The sequence below is a fragment of the Nylanderia fulva genome, unplaced genomic scaffold (genome assembly GCF_048542155.1).
Source record: "Nylanderia fulva isolate GAGA-0341 unplaced genomic scaffold, ASM4854215v1 Scaffold19, whole genome shotgun sequence".
Taxonomy (NCBI): domain Eukaryota; kingdom Metazoa; phylum Arthropoda; class Insecta; order Hymenoptera; family Formicidae; genus Nylanderia; species Nylanderia fulva.
In genome coordinates, this window is record NW_028190161.1 from 2,450,132 (window position 1) to 2,471,724 (window position 21,593).

Below are 21,593 nucleotides of genomic sequence, written 5' to 3' on the forward strand. Positions count from 1 at the left end.
GAACATTGAGAAAGTCAATAAATCTATCGGGCAAACCAAACGCGTAAAAATTCACCAAAGAGAAGCGTGAAAGGCAGCGAAAATGAAATTTTCTTCTGACATATGCGTTCGAAGACTTTTATTTATGTCTTACGTATGTATCTAATAATAAATTGGAAGAAAGAAAAATCTCACTTTTATATTATATACAGTATTGTATAGTTTTATATTAAACTAACTAGAAAAAAACTCAATTCTTAAATAAAACGAGATCGGCAAATCGGTATTTATTTTTGCTTGACAGATAACCCGAAGAGACTTTTATAGATTTTTCAGTTGAAATATTGATAGATAATAATTTACGGTCGCGCACATTGACTTTGACATTGCCGATCAAAGAGCTTTCAATCGGTGCACAGAGAGCACAATTTAAAAGCCATCGCATACCTCAAGTTATCCGACCTTTCCTCTTGCTTCCTTTCTTTTTTATCTCTCTCTCTTTATCCTGTCAGAGTAAGAATTTCAATTAGAATTCGCTCATGTGTCGCATCATTGAACTTGGAGCATTCGTTAGAAATCACCTATATCTAGTGTTGCCAATAAACTCGCGCGATCGATAACTCTAATTACTCGACATTATTTATTTCACGCAAACGTTTTATTATTTACTGTGATAAATTTTATAATTCGTGTATGTTTATAAAATATTGGAATATGCAAATATCCGTACGAAGACAATAGTAGATATATAAATATTACGTAAAATAATAAATCAATATTTATACATAATACGAATGTATTCATCTCTTTTTACTTTTTCTTAATATCCATATCTGTTTAAAAAACATAGAGATTATTTTTTTTTTATTTCTCTCGCTTCTAAGAATATTAAATGTATAGCAATTTATATTTGTATACGCACGCAAAACGAATAGAATATAAATCCAGTAGAAGATAAATTTGTATGCATTTGAAGAGACATACAAAAATAATCCGTTACATAGATTTTGTTATATTAAACTTAATTATATCTATCTGTATTTATGCACATTGACAATTGGATCAAAAAGTTGCATATACGACTTAAGCAAAAGATTTATAATAAAGCTCGATTTTTTTCTGCAAAATCCAATGTTCACATTTTATTGTGCGCGGAAAATTGAAAATCACAAAAAAAACTAGAGGATATTTAATAAGTCTTCGTGTTCAGAAGGCGATAAACATCAGGTTTCCTCAGTTTCGCGTTTCCATTCTGAATCCAGTAGGGAAGTAGCTTACGTGTCGTCAGTTATTTCACGGTGTTGGAACGGAGTTGGTTTTCCCTTACTCGAGTTCTTTTCCTCTCGGCAAAGTCCTGCCACTTCCAACACGGCAAAAATGCAAAATTCGCTAGGAGAGCAACGGCGTTCTGATTAGAGTACTCGAGGACGGAGGGAAAGGAAAATTGAAAAAAGGACAGCAAAGGTGTGGAGAAATGTTGGCGTCGATTCCGTCAAACGAGCGACAGCCTCATTCAGTCAACCCCGACGACGGAAATATTTTACTTTCTGGTACCATCTTATGCGCGGTTCAAAGGAACCGAAGGCGATTGCAGAGAACTGATGGGAAAAATGGAGCAAAAAAGGAAGTGCAGTCGCGTTGCAGTGAGTTTCTTTGATTCGCATCGAGCATACGAGCTGCGGGGATAAGTTTCACATCCTCTTTGCACCGTGGCTCTACGCAGAATAACAAATTATTGTACTAACGCAAACGGCACATTATTCCAGATAATGACAAAGTTAAAAGAATAACTGCGCAATCTGCGAGAAATATCAACTGAAATGAAATGTTGAATGCATTAAAGTACTTTCAAACGTTTGCAAATCATAATTTGTCTGTTAATAAACTCAAATCTTTTTTTTTTTAATAATTTAAATACGGCAACTGTATTGCAACAAACGTTTTTATTTTAATCAAACAAAAATCTAATTTTTTTTTATATATATATTTTTAATTGACATTGCGGAATAAATTATTTTGATGTAAGATTCAAAGAAAGAAGACTAATTATTATTTTGTTTCAAATATTTAACTGTACGAATTAAATGAGTAATGGACAGTAGTTGAACGAATTTTATTATTTTCAGGATAAAAATGACACATTGTGCGCGCAATGCGTAAAATATTACTTTTACTTTTCTTTTTTTTTCTTATTTCGTATTTTACATACAAACGTTTTGATTTGTAAAAAAAATAACAATACTTCAATATACAAATAAAAAGCGACATATTTCGTGACTGCTCTATCACGTTGAAATGTTTCTAATCGTGACGCTTTAATTAACGTATTCAAACGCGAAGACGAATCTATCCAATCTCGCTTTGAGCTTTAGAACAGCTCGTATTGTCCGTGTTGAAATCGAATTGTCAGGTATTTCGATTCGCATTCCTGCACGAACGTGAACTGCTTCTTCTGTTCTGTGTTCTGTGTGAATCTCGTGAAATAAAATAACTCTTTGTAAGCTATCAAAGAAATGCCTTACAAACTTGTCGAATTCTCGCTCTCTCCTAATATCTTTTTTAATAATGAATAAAACGCGACAAGAAAAAGAAATAAGTATTTTCTTTATTATCTTATATAATCTTGAGAAATAAATGGAATTATCGAAATTATACATCTGTATTAGCATTTTCGACTTGGAATCATCAATGTCTTATTTTTATATGAATTTATAGATACATGTATCATATAAAAAGTATATATAAACATATATAAAACATTATATACACATATGTGGAGCCTTATTGATCATTATAACCATTGTGGATATCTTCTGATTATTACAAGATGCATCAATTAGCGATTGCTTGTTGTTTCGCCTAAATTTTTCAGTTGTTAAAATGTCACTAATTAATTATTATATGGATTATATGAATTATGTGGATGTGGAATAAATGTTAAAAACATTTTCAATGTATCATATTTAATGCATATTTTTAAAAAATTCTCTACAACTAAAATTATTCTGTACATTACGAACAAATTTGAAGCTTGAAAGATCCTTCTTTCAAACTTCAAATCACAAAATAATATTGGTCATTTCGATCATAAGGTATCCAATTATGATGATATAGCAAACGATATGTTGGTATTGATGAACCTCGAGAGGCGCAATTGCCGCGGTAGCGGCAATGATTTAACGATCTTGTTCCTGGTTGATAATGGACCGATTTCTATGCTGCGATGATCGTCAGACCAATAGTCGCAATATATACGAATCGGTTGAATCAACCATTATGTTACTGTTGTAATCCAATTTGTGCCGCTTCCTATCCTAATCGAGCCTTTTACTCATTACGTTTTATCATGCCACATTTCATCCAATTTACAATATTGACATCATCAGCAGATTCAGTTTGGAACATTCAAGAGTTTTAAGGAAATATTTTGTAATTATATTTTTCTAACTGCATTTCTCTCCAGTTATTATATTATGTGTATAAAAACGTTTTACAATTTAATGATGGAAATATTTGAAATTTATGAACAAATTTCTGAAATTTACCCATTTGTTTTTAATGAGATTAAGTAACTGATAAAAATGGAATTTATTATTATTTTTAATTGTTTAATATTCAATTTAATCTCAATATAAATTTACAATTAATTTCTTTTTTAATTATATTTTGTACAATTCGCAATAAATTGAAATGCAACATAAATAAAATTATTCTTGTGATCACATTTTTTTATTAATTTAAACAGAGTTTACGACAATATCACACTTTATTACATTCAGAAACGGCCGCAATTTCATTCGCTATTCAAGTCGCACTTGATCGCCATCACTTAAACAGATCATCGACGATAAGTACGTACTCGATTCTGCTCGTGCGGCATTCACGGCTAACTGTAGAGAATCTCTCAGCATATGCTATCGCTTTCCCGTCGCTTTTCTCTTGCTTGGCTTTTAGGCGCCATTGAGGAGCAAAGAATTCGCGGAGCCATATTGGGTTTATTTTTCCGGAAGCGGTTACTAATCAACGCTATTCAACGAAACCGAAGGCACGTAGAGCCGACGCGATCGAAAGCCGATTGCATCCTCTTCCTTGGCATCTCGCCGATTAACTATTTACGTCCGTTTCCTTTTTCGTAAGGTTTTCTTCGCGCTCGTTTGGCCGACCGCATCTTCCGCTTCCGCCGTCTTTTCTTTTCCACTCCATCGAGATAGAGAGGGTGTCAGGAGTAAATGGATTGCATTCCCGCGTATTCGTTTCTGACGGCTGATGAGCGCCTCTCCCTCGTCTGGTTTGATCGAGATAACGATCAAGTTCGCGAGCTCCGAGCTAATCAGTTCAATCGTGCAGACGAGTTGCCCTTAACTTTTCTCAAATCTTAAATTCTTTGGGTTCGTTCGACATCCGATTCGCGATAAAGATCGAAATGCTTTCTAGAAAAAGTATCTTTCTTAAATGTATATCGTTGATAATCTCATTTTAAGCTGTTATTAATGAAGCATATTATATTTTTATATTTTTATACTAATTTTAACTTTGTTCTATTATTAGCATTTTTCTTTTTTTAGTTTATTCACGATTGAAATTCATCTAAATCCGAAATATTTTCTCCGAAATTAGAGAGAATTACGAAAGCTAAAATAACACATGAAAAATGTTATTGATGGAGCGTATTATATTTTTGCATTTTTATACTAATTTTAACCTTGTTTTATTATTAACATTTTTTCCTTATTTATTCACGATTGAAATCAATCTAAATCCGAAATATTTTCTCCGAAATTAGAGAGAATTACGAAAGCTAAAATAACACATATGAAAATTTTTTGTTATTTATGGAGCGTATTATATTTTTGCATTTATATACTAATTTTAACTTTGTTTTATCATTAATATTTTTTTTCTTAATTTATTCACGATTGAAATCAATCTAAATCCGAAATATTTTCTCCGAAATTAGAGAGAATTACGAAAGCTAAAATAACACATATGAAAATTTTTTGTTATTTATGGAGCGTATTATATTTTTGCATTTATATACTAATTTTAACTTTGTTTTATCATTAATATTTTTTTTCTTAATTTATTCACGGTTGAAATCAATCTAAATCCGAAATATTTTCTCTGAAATGAGAGAGAATTACGAAAGCTAAAATAACACATATGAAAAATGTTATTGATGGAGCGTATTATATTTTTGCATTTTTATACTAATTTTAACCTTGTTTTATTATTAACATTTTTTTTCCTTATTTATTCACGATTGAAATCAATCTAAATCCAAAATATTTTCTCCGAAATTAAAGAGAATTACGAAAGCTGAAATAACACATATGAAAAATTTTTGTTATTTATGGAGCGTATTATATTTTTGCATTTTTATACTAATTTTAACTTTGTTTTATCATTAATATTTCTTCTTAATTTATTCACGGTTGAAATCAATCTAAATCCGAAATATTTTCTCTGAAATTAGAGAATTACGAAAGCTAAAATAACACGTATGACAAATTTATTCAAGTTACTTACGTCTGCATAATAATAAGATGACGAGATCAATCTTCGGCGAAACTCATTCGCTGTATATTGCGGGCATTATTTCTAAAGAGAGAAAGGGAGAGAAAACGGGACGATGCTCTTTATTGAAGCGACCAGAAAGGACCGTCAAGAAATGTAGACGCAATATCGTACAAGGAAAATGCGGTCGTAGAATATGGTACCGTCGAATAAAGCGATCGTATTACGTCGGAAGTGAATAATTTCGTAACGTCTAACATGTCAGACATAATCTCATGAGAGAGAACGAACGTAATCGAGAAAGAGTGACAAAGAGGAAGAGAAATAGAGGAGGATAATGCAACAACCCTCTTTGTATTGAATGTCCGTCGGGGGATTATTCGTGTTTTCGCGGCGACTTAAGCCGCTTGTTGCTACGAGTTTCATCGCTCGTAATCGACATCCTCACCTTCTCGCGGTTCTCAGCCATTTTAATGTCAACGGTGTGACAGTATCAGAGTCTGAAACACCGGAGCTTGGGACGGTGCATTTGAAAGCTTCGCGGACTCGAGAATGCATTATTTACGAATGCATTAAACGGAATTCTATTAGAAGCGGAATTAAGAGCGACGCTTTTCCTTCGATTTTCGCTCTCTCTCTCTCTCTTTCTTTCTTTCTCTCACCCTCTCTTTCTTCTAATGCATTTCGAAAACTTCACTATCGAGTCAAGACGCGGAGAAATGAATCGTCGCGGAGAATGCAAAGTGCATTCATCGCTACTGACGTTCCAGAGAATCGAATGAGAGGATACTTTCCGAATAGTATTCTGTCTTAGATTAGAAGGAAATTCTTATTACACGTAATAACATTATATGTGACATTGTTTTATTTCAATTATTTATTCAATATTTATGATTACTAATGTGTAATCAGAGTTTATTATTTATATATTGATCAACAATCTTTGTTGTTTTATATATTGAATTTAGACGAACGATCGAAGAATTTATATTTTGTGTTCTGAACCTTTTAATTTCTTACGTACATTTATATATCGTTAGAAATTTTATTAAACATTGTTAATTAATACCTAACATATATATATATATTGGCCAATAGGGACAACGCGATGTTATTGAGAAAATTAAGAAAATTGTTAATAAAATGTTAATTAATTTGTGTCATCATACACTGCTGTTTGAAACTGCTGTTATAAGCGCTGTCTCTATACATATTAATGCAACGAAAATTATTACAGTAGAAGTAGGTTTATTTGTTGTCACTAAGCTGCGCACGTTATGAAATTCGAACCAATTGAAATTTCAATCGAGCAAGAAGGCCAATATAGCGATTGCATTAGATTCTGTGTGCATACATTGTGTCGAAATTTAATAGAAATTCGTTTGAAGTATCGCCGAGTGTAATTAACTAATATTGCCAATGCAAATTCGTGTTCTTATGAAGACAGTTTTATTTCTAATATATATATATATATGTCTCTTTCACTTTCCCTCTCTCTCTCTCCTCTTTTTCTCTCTTTACTGTTGCATTATGAACAATAAATCAACTCGCAATTTCCCGACATAATGTAACGCATTCAAATATTAGCATCGGCATCGACTGCAATTTGCTTTTACATATAAATCCAATGTAACGGTATGGTAATAATGCGGTACATGATTTCACAAATTGCATTAAAGTCAGAAGCATCTGTGTCAACTATGATGCAAGTTTAACACGTTTAATGTCCCATGTGGATTTTTTGTTTTGAAAACAAATTATAGATAATACAGCTAACATTATGACAAATATATTTGTTATCTTATTTTTGATTTCTATTTGCAGTTTTTGTATGCATATTATGCATAGATTATATAGAAGTGAGATATGAAAAAATTACTATCGCAAAATATACATATAGCTAAGTAAGCAGGAAATTTTGCTTTTTGTCGGAGGTAAAAAATTTCAGTCCCTTGAGGCAATTGCCACGTCGAATTAAAATGCAATTACAAGATGATAATCGACAACCACTAATCTTACTAACTTATTATTTCCGGAAAGCCGATAAAACTCGAACTCTCGGTGTAGGACGCAAGAGACGATAAGGGTAGAGATACAGGCAATAGACGTAAGATGCTGAGCAAAACTTCAATTTCCCCTGGAACTTGGATTTAATCACGCTAATTGCTCTTTTCAATTTATTCGTGACAATTACATTTTTTCATTCAATTTAATATTCAATATTAAGTACGATGAATTGGCAGATTGCTCTGAGGCAATAGATTAAAATAATAGTTGGTGTTTTATATATAGAATTAAATTATGTGCTAATTATGCTAAAAATTTATTCTTGTTATATTCATACAATACAATAGAAAATTTAATAATTAATAATTTACATTTACAGAAAATACATATGATGCAGTCCTTTAACATTTAATATAGCTTTAGCTTAATTTAAAATGTTATTTCTAAATTACTCTTGCGCATGAAACAATATTCTATATAATTAATATTAAACGATGTGTAATAAAAGCACTATAAAGCAATTCGGAAATTAAACTGGTATTAAAATTATATGTTGATGAGATAAGTATTAATATAAAACGGTACTGTAATATAACAAGAAATGGGAGAGGCTATATTATTTTGAAAAATAGATATAATCTAAAACGTAAAGGATTAAAATTCGATCATCATGATACAGAGAAAACGATGATCCAAGCATCAATTATTTCTTGATTGTATACGATAAATATCGCAATATTCCAGAGAAACAATGATTTTAAAATTTTTCTTTCCAATACTCATCATTGGTAGATTGTATATAAATATTTTGCACAACAGCATGATGAAAATTTGAGAGAAGTCGATTGATCACGCATTTATTATCTGAAGCATTCGAAAGTAATCGATGAACGGTTTAGAGCGTAATAACGCAAAACCAAAATTGAAAGCGGTTTCTCACGCTCGAGATTAATGCCAATTGTGTATTCTATATGTAAATTTCGCAATCAACACACATTTATAATATATTATGGTAATCGACTGTATCGAAATTTGATTGATGGTCATAACAGCATGATTTAATACATAAACTATTCGTCCATTATTCATAATTTCGATTAAATATCATGACATTGCAATACAATGTGCTAAATATACACATATATGCCCCAGCTTTTACATGCCTTTCCGAATCTTCAGATTCTATGTCGATTTTACATTGATTTTACATTGACTTCAATGAATATATTGAATGTGTGTCATTCTTCAGATTTTGAATACAAAAATATATTTCTCTAGATTTAACTAAAATTCTGTTAGCTCACATTCTATTTGACTCATAAGATTATATGTATATTATTTATAGCTTGGAAACTTTGTGAAAATATCTAGATTTTTAGTCTTATTATTCATTGTCAACCTAAATATCTCGATATTTTTATAAAAGAAAATCAAATGACAGTTTTGCCAATCCGTAGGTGAAAGAGGGCTTCGTAAAATCTGAGATATTTTTCAATAGAAAAATAACAATTCTCGTTCACATGGTGAGAAATCATTCTTTTGTCCAATCTTTCGTAAAATGAAAACACACATTTCAGTTTACCTATTCGTGCAATTTAAGACGCGGTATTCTTATGCGGATGCATTAAGCGCTCTACAATGCCTGAATATAATCTCGCGTCAAAACAAATTTCTTGAGATTTATTCTGAAATAAGAACGAGCGGAACTCTCTCGTGGAAAGCATCTTGAGAAGAGAGAAAGGAGAGCAAAAGGGAGACACGATCTAGCCGGTTAGAAAAATCATACGAGCTCCGAGTACAGACGTACATTCCTCTTTTTGGGATCTTGTTACAAGGAGTACGTCAGCAAGTGGTTCGTTAGCCGTGCTACCACGAGTAACTGCTATTTTACATAGATCTTACACGCGTAAGAACTCAATGAGAGAGCAAAGCTCTTTGCGCGCGCAAAAACTCAATGTGAAAGCATAGCACGTTTAAAAACTTTTGATTGAACGCGCGTGTATAAAAAAACCATGTTTAAGTCGAATGAAGAAAATCTACGTATGACGTGAAATTAAAACTCGAAATGCATGAAATAGTAAGAATTGTAATACTAGTATTACAATGTTTCAAATTTTTTTCTTTGTCTTTAGATTTCCATATATATCTCTACTGTTTGATATAAAAAGTCGCAAATACATTTTGCGACAACTGGAAGTATATTTCTGTATAAGAATCGTTTTAATCAAGTACGTAATTTACGCGGAGATTTTACGCGTGCAAGAACTCAATGAGAGAGCAAGGATCTTTATACGCGCAAAAATTCAATGGAAGAGCAAAGTACGTTTAAAAACTTTGGATTGAATGTGCGTATAAAGAAAACTGTGTTTAAGTCGTGAATAAATCTACAAAATTTTAAAGCTCGAAATGTGAATGCATTAAATAGTAAGAATTATAACACTATTTTTTTCTATACGTATTTTCAGATTTCCACTCTTACATTTTCTATTTGATATAAAAGATCGCAAAAATATTTTGTAATAATATATTTCCGAGAAAAACGTGCTATACAAAAATTATTTTTCTAAGATACGTAACGTTGATCATCAAAAGATGTTTTTATATTTTACAATAACATTCTATAAAATTGACATTTTTTCAATACAACATTTCATAAATGTAACTCTATACAACTATATACAAGTTCGTCAAAAATCACGCGACACATCTCGAATTGCACTTAATCTGTGTAAATCCGGGTAAGTTGACACTTTTCAGTTCTCGGTATAAAATATCTGAAAAATGCGACGAAGAGAAGCTGTTCCGTGCTTTGAGCGCTGCTCTCAGTAAAGAATGCATCCGCGAATTTGCAGCCAACGTGCATCAGCGCGTTGTTCATTATAATAAGCAGTACTATAATGAACGCATAGCGTCGACTATAGATGCGTATCCACGCGCGACGAGATAAAAGCGTATACATACATACATCCGCGCCTTATGTGCATCCACGTGTATACAGGATGTGCCTGATACATGGTCCCTTTTAACGAGATGAATTTTTTTCATGAATTTCTAATTGAAGCACAAGATCATGTCAAATTTTTTTTTTTAATTCTTGATGTCAAATAGCTCGATAATTGAATTTAGTTAAAAGCTATTTCTAATTAATAAGAGATATTTTCCATTTACATTCTCAAAATTTACTTTACTCAATTTTCATTACTACAAATTTTTGTTTATTCTACCTTTAATTTTAAAAATTAAAAATATCTGTAATAATTAATGTGCCGTTGAAATATATTTTATTACAATTTTATTCAAAAAATCCGTCAATAGAAAAAATGTACATGTATGAATTATCCAGTAGCAGCATTTTTTTACGAATGTTTTTTTATTAATTTACACATTTTTTCAAAGCAATAATATTGATATAAAGAGTTTCATAAATACACTTGTTTCTTTTGTCCTTCTTAATTATTGAGACATATTTTTATTAATGTGTACAGAAATTCTATTAAATTAAAAAGCATTTGACATCAATTGAAGGATAACGCTTATTTAATTCTATTAAAGATATTAATTTGCAAAAATCCTTAGCTATGGTCTGACTAAAAAAAATGTTTTTTCCACAAAGAGCATTTCTTTCAAATAATAGACCAAAGATGTAGAAGAACTTGCACGTAAGAGGAGAAATGGATCAACTCGTGTTATAGTCACCGTCGTGTGAAGCGTAACGTACTCGACCGCAAACGTGCTCGAAATGGCAACGTAACGGCGTGATAAATCTCACGTCACGCGCGAACTCCGATACTATGATAAGAGCCACCGTGGCGAGGCGTACGGCGACTTAAATATTTCACCGCTGAAATATTTCCGCTCAATTTGCATCGGGGTCGTGGAGGTCCGCGCGCTTCTACACGCCCGTATCATGTTCCGTGAATACGTAATTTTGACGACCTTTCTTTCAGAATATCTCATCTTGATCGCTTTCCGAAACCCTTGCGATGGCATACGTTAACGATCGAAATCTTGGGAATGAAAAATAATCATAGCTTTGATATATTGATACAATGGATTGTGCAACAACCGAAAATTTTAATCGAGTGTTACAAATGAGAGAAAAGCATTTTCGTGAAAATTATCATTTTCGTTACTTGAATTTCATAAATGATTTCTAGCCATGCCTACAGATACAGATTATCTAAGTTAAATTATATTAAATTAGGCAATATAAATTAATGTCTAATTTAGAAGCATAAGAAATAGTTAAATTGATATAAATATTTATATCAAATTACAATAAATTAACGAAGATTAAAATGATAATCAGATGTGTATACACACAATATGTATATATAATATGTTAATGAGTTAATTTAACAATTTATATACTGTGGCTCTTTTAATATATTAACACATTATTATCTTACTTAATTTATCACAATTATATAAACCTCATGTTTTTTAATTTAAAAAAAAATAAATATAGGATTAATAGGAGTTTTTTTATTAATATATAATTAATTATTATAGGTTTTAATTTTCTTATTAAATTTTTAGCTATTCTATTATAAATTCTGCATAAAGATTAATTCATTTACGTTAAAAAAGGCAGCAATGTTATCCGCAATTAAGAAATATTATTCATAATTTAATTCATGTGTAATAAATTATTTCACACTTTTAATTATGCGATAATAGTACAACGATAGAAATAATATTATAATTCTCTAAAGAATACAAATATGCAGAAATGCTCAAACAGAAGTGAACACAGTTTCTAAACGGATCAAGAAGAAGATTAATTATCAAAATCATCAAACAAGATAATTCTTTATTTTTCTTTTCTCTTATTTTTTTTTTTTTAATGTTGAACATCTTTATAAATCATTAGTCATAATTAAATAGCGAAAGCATAATTAGTACACAATAATTAATAACTAATTATAATGATATAAAAATTCATGTAAACGAATACATCTTTCATTAACAGCTTCGGAAATATATAGCTTCGGAAAATCCAGCCAGTTTCCGAACGAGAAAACCAGATTCGCGCAGTCGTTGATTATTGGGGCCGGCAAAATTATCGCCACACAAGCCTCGCCACGCAAGCCGCGCTACGAAACACTCAGATATTTTACAAGCATCGCGAGCTGCAATTTATGTGCACTACACTGACTGTAATTTAAACATCGATCCAGTCGTGATATATTACATGCGCAAAACAGACGACGGAGGCGAACAAGAGAATCTGGCTGGTGGTTGCGCTATTTGTAGAGGTACCGGTTGGTCGGCACGTGCGAATATGCGACGGACACGCTACGCATAGTTGTCGTGATCAGATTCGCCAACTCTCTCGTGATTATGGAAGATGCACGGGTGTACGGCGATGATCAATACTGTCCGAACACAACGACCGGATTTATTCCCTTTCCGAAACATTTCGGCCAAAAAACGGGAGAAGGCTACCGAAATTGGACTGTCGTGTAAATTACATCGGTCTTGTTGAACCGATGATAATTTCGCACTACAGGTGGAAAACATTTCAAGCGCGCTGTTTTGTTCACCCAACGGCAAACCTCCGAAATACATCACACAAAACGGATGTTAATTTATGTACAGTCTTAGAAACTGTTTCCTGTAAAGCCGCTATTATATTTTTAGCGGTGCATTTTCAATTTCCATAAATCGTTCTATTTAATAACTTATAGACTATCTCTTTAAAATTTACTGAAATAGTTGCACGTTTTTGCTGTTTCTTTTATCAAGTATCGATTTAATTTAATATTAATTTAATTTAATTGAATATTAATGGAAAATTTTCATTAAATTTTAATTCAATTTTGCAAATTATGTAATAAAGAAGAAAAACAATAGCCGTATGGTTGTTCAAACACAAGAACCTGTTTGTGGTAGCTAGGAATAGGGATGTGGACAAGACATTAACATTTCAGAAAGCTAACCACAAGCTACATTTGTCATTCTACGAGTTTGAACAAACGTTATTTCGGTGTGATACACTGTCGACCTAGTTTAATCGTGTTTGGATATTACGAAATTTTAGATATTATGAATTTTTAAATAAAAACGGGTCTCGTGCTGAAACACATTTCATAAAATTAAAATTAATATATTCTGAAACGTCTAACAATAAGTTATTTTTTTATTTTACTAAAACTGCCAATACATAGAATACATAATTTCTCGAAATATTTATTCCGTCATATTTTCTCAGCAAAAAACTGTTATAAATTACTCTGCCGAGTACTGTTAAACGCTCAAAAGCGTAATTTGCGAAATTCAGCAAATTTCCCCTCTTTGACAAAAATTCACAGTATATAATCACTATATTATTAATGAATGCGACCTGGCTATTCGCCGGACAGCAGTCGCTGTCTACGCTTTCTATGACAACCGAGCCTGTTAGCATCGCAAATGGACAAGTAACGGGGTCGATAACCACACCGTCGGCAGTTTTAGCATGTAAAAAAAAATGAACAAAAATGACACATACAATGGTCATTGAAATCTGCATAGTATATATTTTTCTTTCTTTTTTTTTTAATAAACTTGCATCGCATAAAATAACGAGCAACGATGAAGCGATCCGCGACATTATAAAATTATTATCTTCAAAATCGGAGCATCGCACGCGCCTAGCACCTGTAATAAATTTCATGGATGAGTTGATTTTGGAAGCGGAGTAAGATAAGTTTTGAATATCTTGCTTTCTAAAGTAGGTACATCGTAGTAATTTCCATTCGCATCCCACTTAAACGTGCTCCGAAGTTGGACTTACAGCACTTTCAAAGTAATCCACTCTTATTAATGTTGTACATTTAGAACTTTCGATCTTAGTAATGCTAAGTGCGCGATATAAATACGATAAAGGATACGAGCATAAATAAAACACGAGCTAGCAAGAATGATCTATTACTACTAAGCTCGAAGAGACTATAAACTTCTTTTTATTGTTATTCTTGAAATTTTTAAACAAGTTAAGTTTTATGTTTCCTTTGTGTAGAGAAAAAAATTTACTATGAATCCAAGAAACAAATAAAAAATATGATATTCAAATAGAAATAAGGATATAAAATCGTGAGCCAAATCTTCAAATATCAAATTTTATTTTTTTCATTTTTTTTATCATGATACATTCAAATGAAGAAGATAAATTTCATACCACTAGAGTCACGACTATCCTCGTGTTCTGTATATTTTTATCCGTAATAAGAAAATTTAGCATTTTGTTATACTGCATGTAACAAGGCAATCAGACGCGCAGAATTCATCTGGCAAAGCTTGCGAAATAATTTATCCGCGGACGAGATAGAAATTAAAAGTTAATTTAAGGATGTGAAGAACGTAAAGAAACGTGACATCCTCACGTTATAGTTCTAATGGCTGGAATTATCCAAGATGAATATTATGCAGCTAGTAGATACTTGGTTTCCCTTCGCTAAAAGCGCAGCAAAGTGAAATCTCGAGACGGTGGGTAATATAAAATTTTGAAGTTTGCGCGAGGAAGTACGCGTAAAAAGAGATAAAAAGATAAAAAGTGAAAGAGGATGGCGCGCAAAACCACGGCGAAGGTTTCCGGTTGGAAAATATACATTCGTCCTTTCATAGCGCGAATTCGGATTATCGGAAAAAGCGCGGCTGCGAAGTGTGCGTTACCAGCAAAGTGAATTCCTGTGAAAGCATCTCGGCTCGCCTTCGATTCGGCCATTGGAGAGCATCGCGACTGTGTAATAGTTGTTTTCCCAGTTAAAAGCCTGGGCTATAGACGAGCTCTACTGCGCGGTAAAATAAGTTGCAGTCTCTTACAAACTACTCTTGCAGAAGGCACTCTGTTGCATCGTGATATAATGTGTAGCAGGAAGGAGTATACAGCAGAGAAAAGGCTCTTTTAAAATACAATTGATGTTATTTTTCTTTGTTGCGTTTATGTTGTTATATACATGGGAAAATATAATATTAATACACATGAATTAAATCATGTAAAATAACAATATACTATATGTATATAAAGGTATGTGTTTTAAAGTGTGTGTATAAAATACATAGTTTTCTTCTCATATATACAAAATTAAAATATATGCTCTTAAAGCCTCTTAAATAAAGTTTTCTTGTTTTACTGACTTTCGTTAGTAATGATAATTATTAAAGAGTCGATACTAACCAATAGGATCATAAATTTACGTGATACTTTAAGGAAAGTTGCTCGAGCCGATGGTAAGTCCTTGATAAGAAAATGGTCTTAAATATGCCATTACGACTAACAACGCGGAGACTTTCCAGAATACAGAATGTGTCCAACAATCAACTTATTCCGATATAAATAAGTCTAACAGAGAAAGCAACGAAAAAAAAAAGACATATAAATAACACAGAAAGAAACATTGACCATAACTAGTGTCCCATGATTTTCTATGTTTGCCTATGGAACCTGCATTCAAACTCTGCTCCGATTTATAACTAACGCCGATGACATTTCATCGGCAACGTATTGTAATTCAAAACTCTAACGGAATTTGGAACACGCGAAACATGTACATCCGGTACGCGAATTCTTCTTGCCAATGGACCGTTGTATTTCATCTCAATATGCAATTTGTTACTAGCTATAGATCTGCAAGCGCAAACACAGTTTTCACGCTTGTGTCGAATTTACATATTTTTTTTATATAAACGTAGATGAACGTGTTATTTTGCATGAATGTATCTAGTAAATCTCAATTAGCTTTCACATTAAATGTTAAATATAATATTTAATTTTCCATTTCATTTTTCAAATTTTCATATCCTAAGTTTTTATTCGCGTGCTACAGTTACACAGATTCAACAATATAATATACATACACATCCTTTTTTTTTCTCTTTCACTCTTCCTTTTTTCCTTTTTTCAACACATTATATTTTATATAAATAATATGTAAAATAAATATAAAATATTATTACTCTTTGACGAGAGAGATATTTATCGTACTCATTACTTTTGCGTGTAATAGCATATTATCGCAATCGATGTAGATAGTCAAATGATATGATGAGAGATGTAAAAGAGATGTTAAGGCAGTGGTTGAGACAGTCGGGTTAGCAGGTTAACAGTGTAATAATAACACAGCTTGTGATTGATTGCCCGCTTTTCAGGCGTACGTCGATCTGGTGAAGGCCTGGGGCTGGAAGAGTTTCACCATTATCTACGAGAACAACGAGGGGCTCGTGCGATTGCAGGAACTTCTGAAAGCGCATGGACCCAGCGAATTTCCTATTACAGTCAGACAGCTGAGCGAGGGATCGGAGTATCGGTGAGTTTGGCTCTCTCAGTCTCTTGCTCTTATTCTCTTTCGCGGCGGATGGAGTTTCCTTCACGACGCAGTCAGTTCGTGGCATTTAAAGCCTTCGCGCGATATTTTACCGCCTGTCGTATATTTCTCATTCATTATACGATGACTCTTACAAATTTACATTCTACTTTGCATAATTTATGTGACGCTTTCAGAAGAATTAAATTATCAATTAATTTATCAATTTCTCCGTCTCTCATCCTCGTGCGCATTATTTTCACATTTCTGAGTTTATTTACGAAAAATTTGGTAACGATAATATTACAAATGAAAATTAGCAACTACTAAAATTTACTCCTTCAAACCGAATAGCATAAAAAGATTTGAAGTAGAGATTTTACATAGTGAGATGATACGTCGAAAAAGTCATCAATCTTTTTGGAATATATCTTCTCTTTATAAAGAAGACCATAAAGTTCAACAAAATCAGAGCATTTTCACAAAAGCTCAGCTATCCTTTGCTCGAATTGATTAGTCGAGATTTAATTTGCGATCTATACTGATTGACAGCAGTGATCGATACTTTCTCGTTAGCTCGCAACAATGCACAGATCTGCGCTGTGCGTTTGACACTTTGAAATGACCTGATGAGACCGTCCCTGTCCGTGATCGATATTATCGTGGCATTAACGGTAAGCCCAGACATCAGTCATATCATACGCGGCGAACCGCGAAACTACATATCGACAATGGCCCATTAAGATTGAAACGTAGTGGTTGGCGCGAAACGCTTATTGGGACGATGATCTTAGGCAAAATCGCAATGTCGGCGTGATAGTATCGATCGTGCGGCTATGATGGGAAACTATGTCAACTGTAAGGCAGCCAATGAGCGAATCTTCCCCATCCTGTTTTGCCCTATAACGCGTTTATCCTCTTATCCTTTCGGCGATGACGATACCGGAATTGCTCCAAGGAACAGCTCGCAATTACGACTAACTCTGTGATTAAAAATTGAAATTCTGTTAATATACAATCGAAAGAAATTTTCTTATTTTATTTGCTCCTCGAGTTCCAAATTTAAGAAAGCATTGTAAAATATTCGATATTTTTTTAGAGATGAATTTTTACGAAATCCGTAGATAATAGAAAGCGCACGGAATTTAAGATAGTTTCGTATTCCCTACGAAATATTTTAAAAGCGCGGTAATAAAAGCTGGACGAATATTTAAACATATCGCGTTCTCTTTTTTGAAAAAAAAAAATCCAGCATTTTATACAAATCATTTGTTTAAAGCATTGTTTCCGTAGTATACAAGCTTGACCTCTGAAAGGGTTGCAGAAATATATATCTATGTTTTTTTCCTCTGCATCGTGCCATATTATACGTTCTGCGGAAAAAGTTTCTCGTAAGTTGCATTATTCATAGAGACCATCCACGACGGTGACTTATTGCTGCCGCCCTACGGCTAGAGAAGGGTAAAACGATAGGGATTTGAATAAATTCGGTTAGATTTGCCTCTGGACGTGCGACGTATCCTGTCTTAAAATTCATCGCTCGCGCTACATTCTCCTTGTTCTAGCAAAGCGACCAATTTACAAAACTTCCGCACGGTTCGTACCACATAAGATATAATACAATGTATCGAGAGAACGGTGCAAGCCTTTTTCTCTGGATGAAGTAAGACCGTTCCGGAGAGCTAAAGAGATTTCCGTAAAAATTTCTTCAAAGAATTCATCTGGAATTTTTCCGTCATCACCCTTCGCGCATCGGGATCAAAAAATTAACGTAAAAAAAAAAAAAAAAAAAAATAATATTGTATTCCGATGTTAATTTTATACATGTACCAATAAAACTTCCGCTCTCAGTAGTGCAGTTTCGTAAATAATAAGCATCAAGGGAGTGACGTTCACTCTAAAAAGAAAAAGGGTGTCATCGCGGATGACTTGTTTTAATAATTTACGTGTCACTTTGGCCGCAATATCTACTGGCAGGCTCTCGGCAGGCTCGCGATCGTGTCTCTTCTCAAGATGTTGAAAGATTAACTTCGATGCGCCGACTTCGCGCAGTTATTCCCCGACGTGAACGAAGGAAATGAACGACGCTCGCGGAGCGTAGTGCAGCCGCGAGGCGGAAATGAAGTCGTATCTTATCTCGGTCCCGCATCCCCACCTTCTTCCAACACAACTCGCCGAGATTCCCAAAGTGAATAATTCTCCGACCATTCATTTTAGCGTTCCGCTTTAGCGCGAACACTCGCGCGCCATGGACAAAAGGAAGGCGGGTGAATGAAACCCGCATGGAAACGCGGTGAAATAAAATGGTCTCTCTTTCTCTCTTATTTTTTTCCAAGACGAGCAGACGCGAAGAAAGAAAGAAACGACGCGTGTCCGAAAAAAATTCGTCGCACGCGCGCGAGCAAATACTGCAAAATGGATTAAAATTACTTCGCGGAAGCTCGACGAGGGAAGGTAGCGATGTAGAAGCATTCTAAGATAGAGCTCGAACTGTAATTCTTAGTAAAGCCTCCTAGAGTATGAATAATCACACAGTGAAAGCCCGATACACATGAATACTGAGTAGTTCTCAAAGCGGCGGAGATAAGAACGCGCGATTGTATTCGTATGCGTATATAATAGTTCTCGTTGAACTCGCATGAGCGGGAGAGATTATCTTTAGAGCTATGACTTTCGAAGCGGGCGGACATCTAAAAGCGCTTAACTTTCGCGTAGATAGATCCTCCTACGAGAGAAACGAGCGGAGGCTGCGAATCGACAGGCTCGCGCTTTATCAAGTGGAGAACATTTCGACTCTCGGGCGAGGGAGAAAAGAGAAAATTGACGCGAAAAATCGCGGGTAGGAGAGATACGCTAGTTTTACCGTCGATATAGCTTCGCGGTTAAACCGCTTACCGGTGCGCAAACAGTTGCCTGTGCACTTAGCCACGTAGAACACAGGCTGGCAGTGATATAAAACTTTATCTATCCGGCGAACGCGCGTCCGAACGCGAAATGACCGCGGCTCCGAAAACGCTTTCGACACGTTCGAGATAATATTGCGGGTGTTGATTTTTGCGAATGACACTTCTTTGCGCAACAAGTGCGTCCTCGAGAAACGTGGAACGGGTTAAAAATTATTTTCACGAGTCCACTTAGGAACGTATAATTGTCAAAATAAATATAAAATTATCTACGCAGAGAGAATTTTCTCGTAGAATTGAGAAGAATTTTATAAGAGTTTTTTCTGATTGATCTTTACCACGATAAAAAATATTAATATGTACATGGTAAATTTTATTATATAGTAAAATTAATCGAACATATTTTATATCTTATTGTGGTAGATATTAATATCAGAAAAAATTCTTATAAAATTCTTTCAATATTATATTGTCTCACGGGGTGAATTCTAAGAGAATTTTTTTTTTCGTGTACTTTCTCATTTTTTAACGACAACAAAGCGAAATTTTTAATTACATAATTAAGCAGAATTAAACGATACTTGAATTCAAATAAATCGAGGTAGAAAACGTAAATCGGAAAAAAGAATACTGCCTTTTATTTCCCTTGTATTCTTTTCCTTTCTGGGTACCAGCATCCCCAATTACAATATTCTGCACATTTCAGATAACAGAAGTTCAAAAGTACCTCCGTAACTCACGAGTTGCGATCGAATTAAAGTTGCAAAACGCATCACACAGACGACTGATTTCCGATACTATATTTACATAACGGATCATTTAAAAATGAATGTGCCGTGTGCACGTGTTTCCATAAACGAACCGACATCGCGTTTACGCTCAGCTTAATCTCCCGCAGATTCGGGAGAGAGTACGTCGAGCGGTAACTCAAACGATTCTCGCGTCTATATCGAAATCCCAAAGTCGATTCTAAGATTCCGCACTGCGAGAGCGAACTGCGAAAGGCTGCGCCGTTAAGTCACTCGCTTAATAGAGAGAAACAGGAAGCAGCGCGTGCGCGAGAGAGAAAGCTGGTATGGCATAAGTAATTGAAATGTTTCGAAGCCGACCGTGTGGAAACGCTCGGTTTCGATGGGGTATATATATATATATATATATTGTATAAGTACACCCTGGCGCACAGTTATACGACCGGCATGATGATAAGGAGCTTCCCTCTCCGGGAGAGACTTCAAACGCGTCAGCCAATCCGGCCGCGGCCATCCGAACTTCGGGGGTAGTTTCCGTTTGTAACCGTACGACTTGGTCCGGCGGATCTTACGTCACGTTTCCCGCCGACTAGACTCGGCCGTCCGATTGATCAAAGAAACGTCGCCGACGAGAAAATGAGAGCGCGAAATACCATCGTCTCCTCTGCTCCTCTTCTTGTATGCTTCGCCAATTAGAATCCTCATCCGCGAGACTCTACGTGCAAGTTTTTCTTTGATCAGTTATGCAATATTTCGGCGCGCTTTAAACGGGAACCAAAAATAAAATTTTTACTTACCCGCGATATGGTGCCGTACGTGCACTTTAATTTTTTTTAGACGCGTGCACCTGTACAAAGTGCATAAAAAATCCGTGCACGAAGGCATTTAATAAGAAAATGAAAAAAAGCTTCATCAATTTAAAAATGCAGGTTATATGGAAATTATATGCGAGTTTAAAGCTTTGACTATTTCGATGTCGTTCCAACTACCATAAAAATTCTAGGTCCGTTGGCAAGAATAATGGTGTTTGGACAGGTAAAATATCTATATATGTACATATACGTATATTCTTTCGTGCTTACGTATGTGCAGAGAGATCTCGAGAGACATATAATATTAATTATATTAATATATGTATATCTAGTACTGTGCAC

General features: G+C 34.0%; 1 protein-coding gene across 5 annotated transcripts in view; it reads left to right on the plus strand.

Moving 5' to 3' along the window:
- The window catches only part of KaiR1D (Kainate-type ionotropic glutamate receptor subunit 1D), a 412,954-nt gene that overhangs the window by 332,590 nt on the left and 58,771 nt on the right, over nucleotides 1–21,593 (plus strand). For all 5 annotated transcript variants that reach the window (XM_085481707.1, XM_029309255.2, XM_029309257.2 and 2 more), the window contains one exon: nucleotides 16,633–16,790. In XM_085481707.1, coding sequence (XP_085337833.1) covers nucleotides 16,633–16,790 — 158 coding nt within the window. The remainder of the gene's footprint in view (nucleotides 1–16,632; nucleotides 16,791–21,593) is intronic.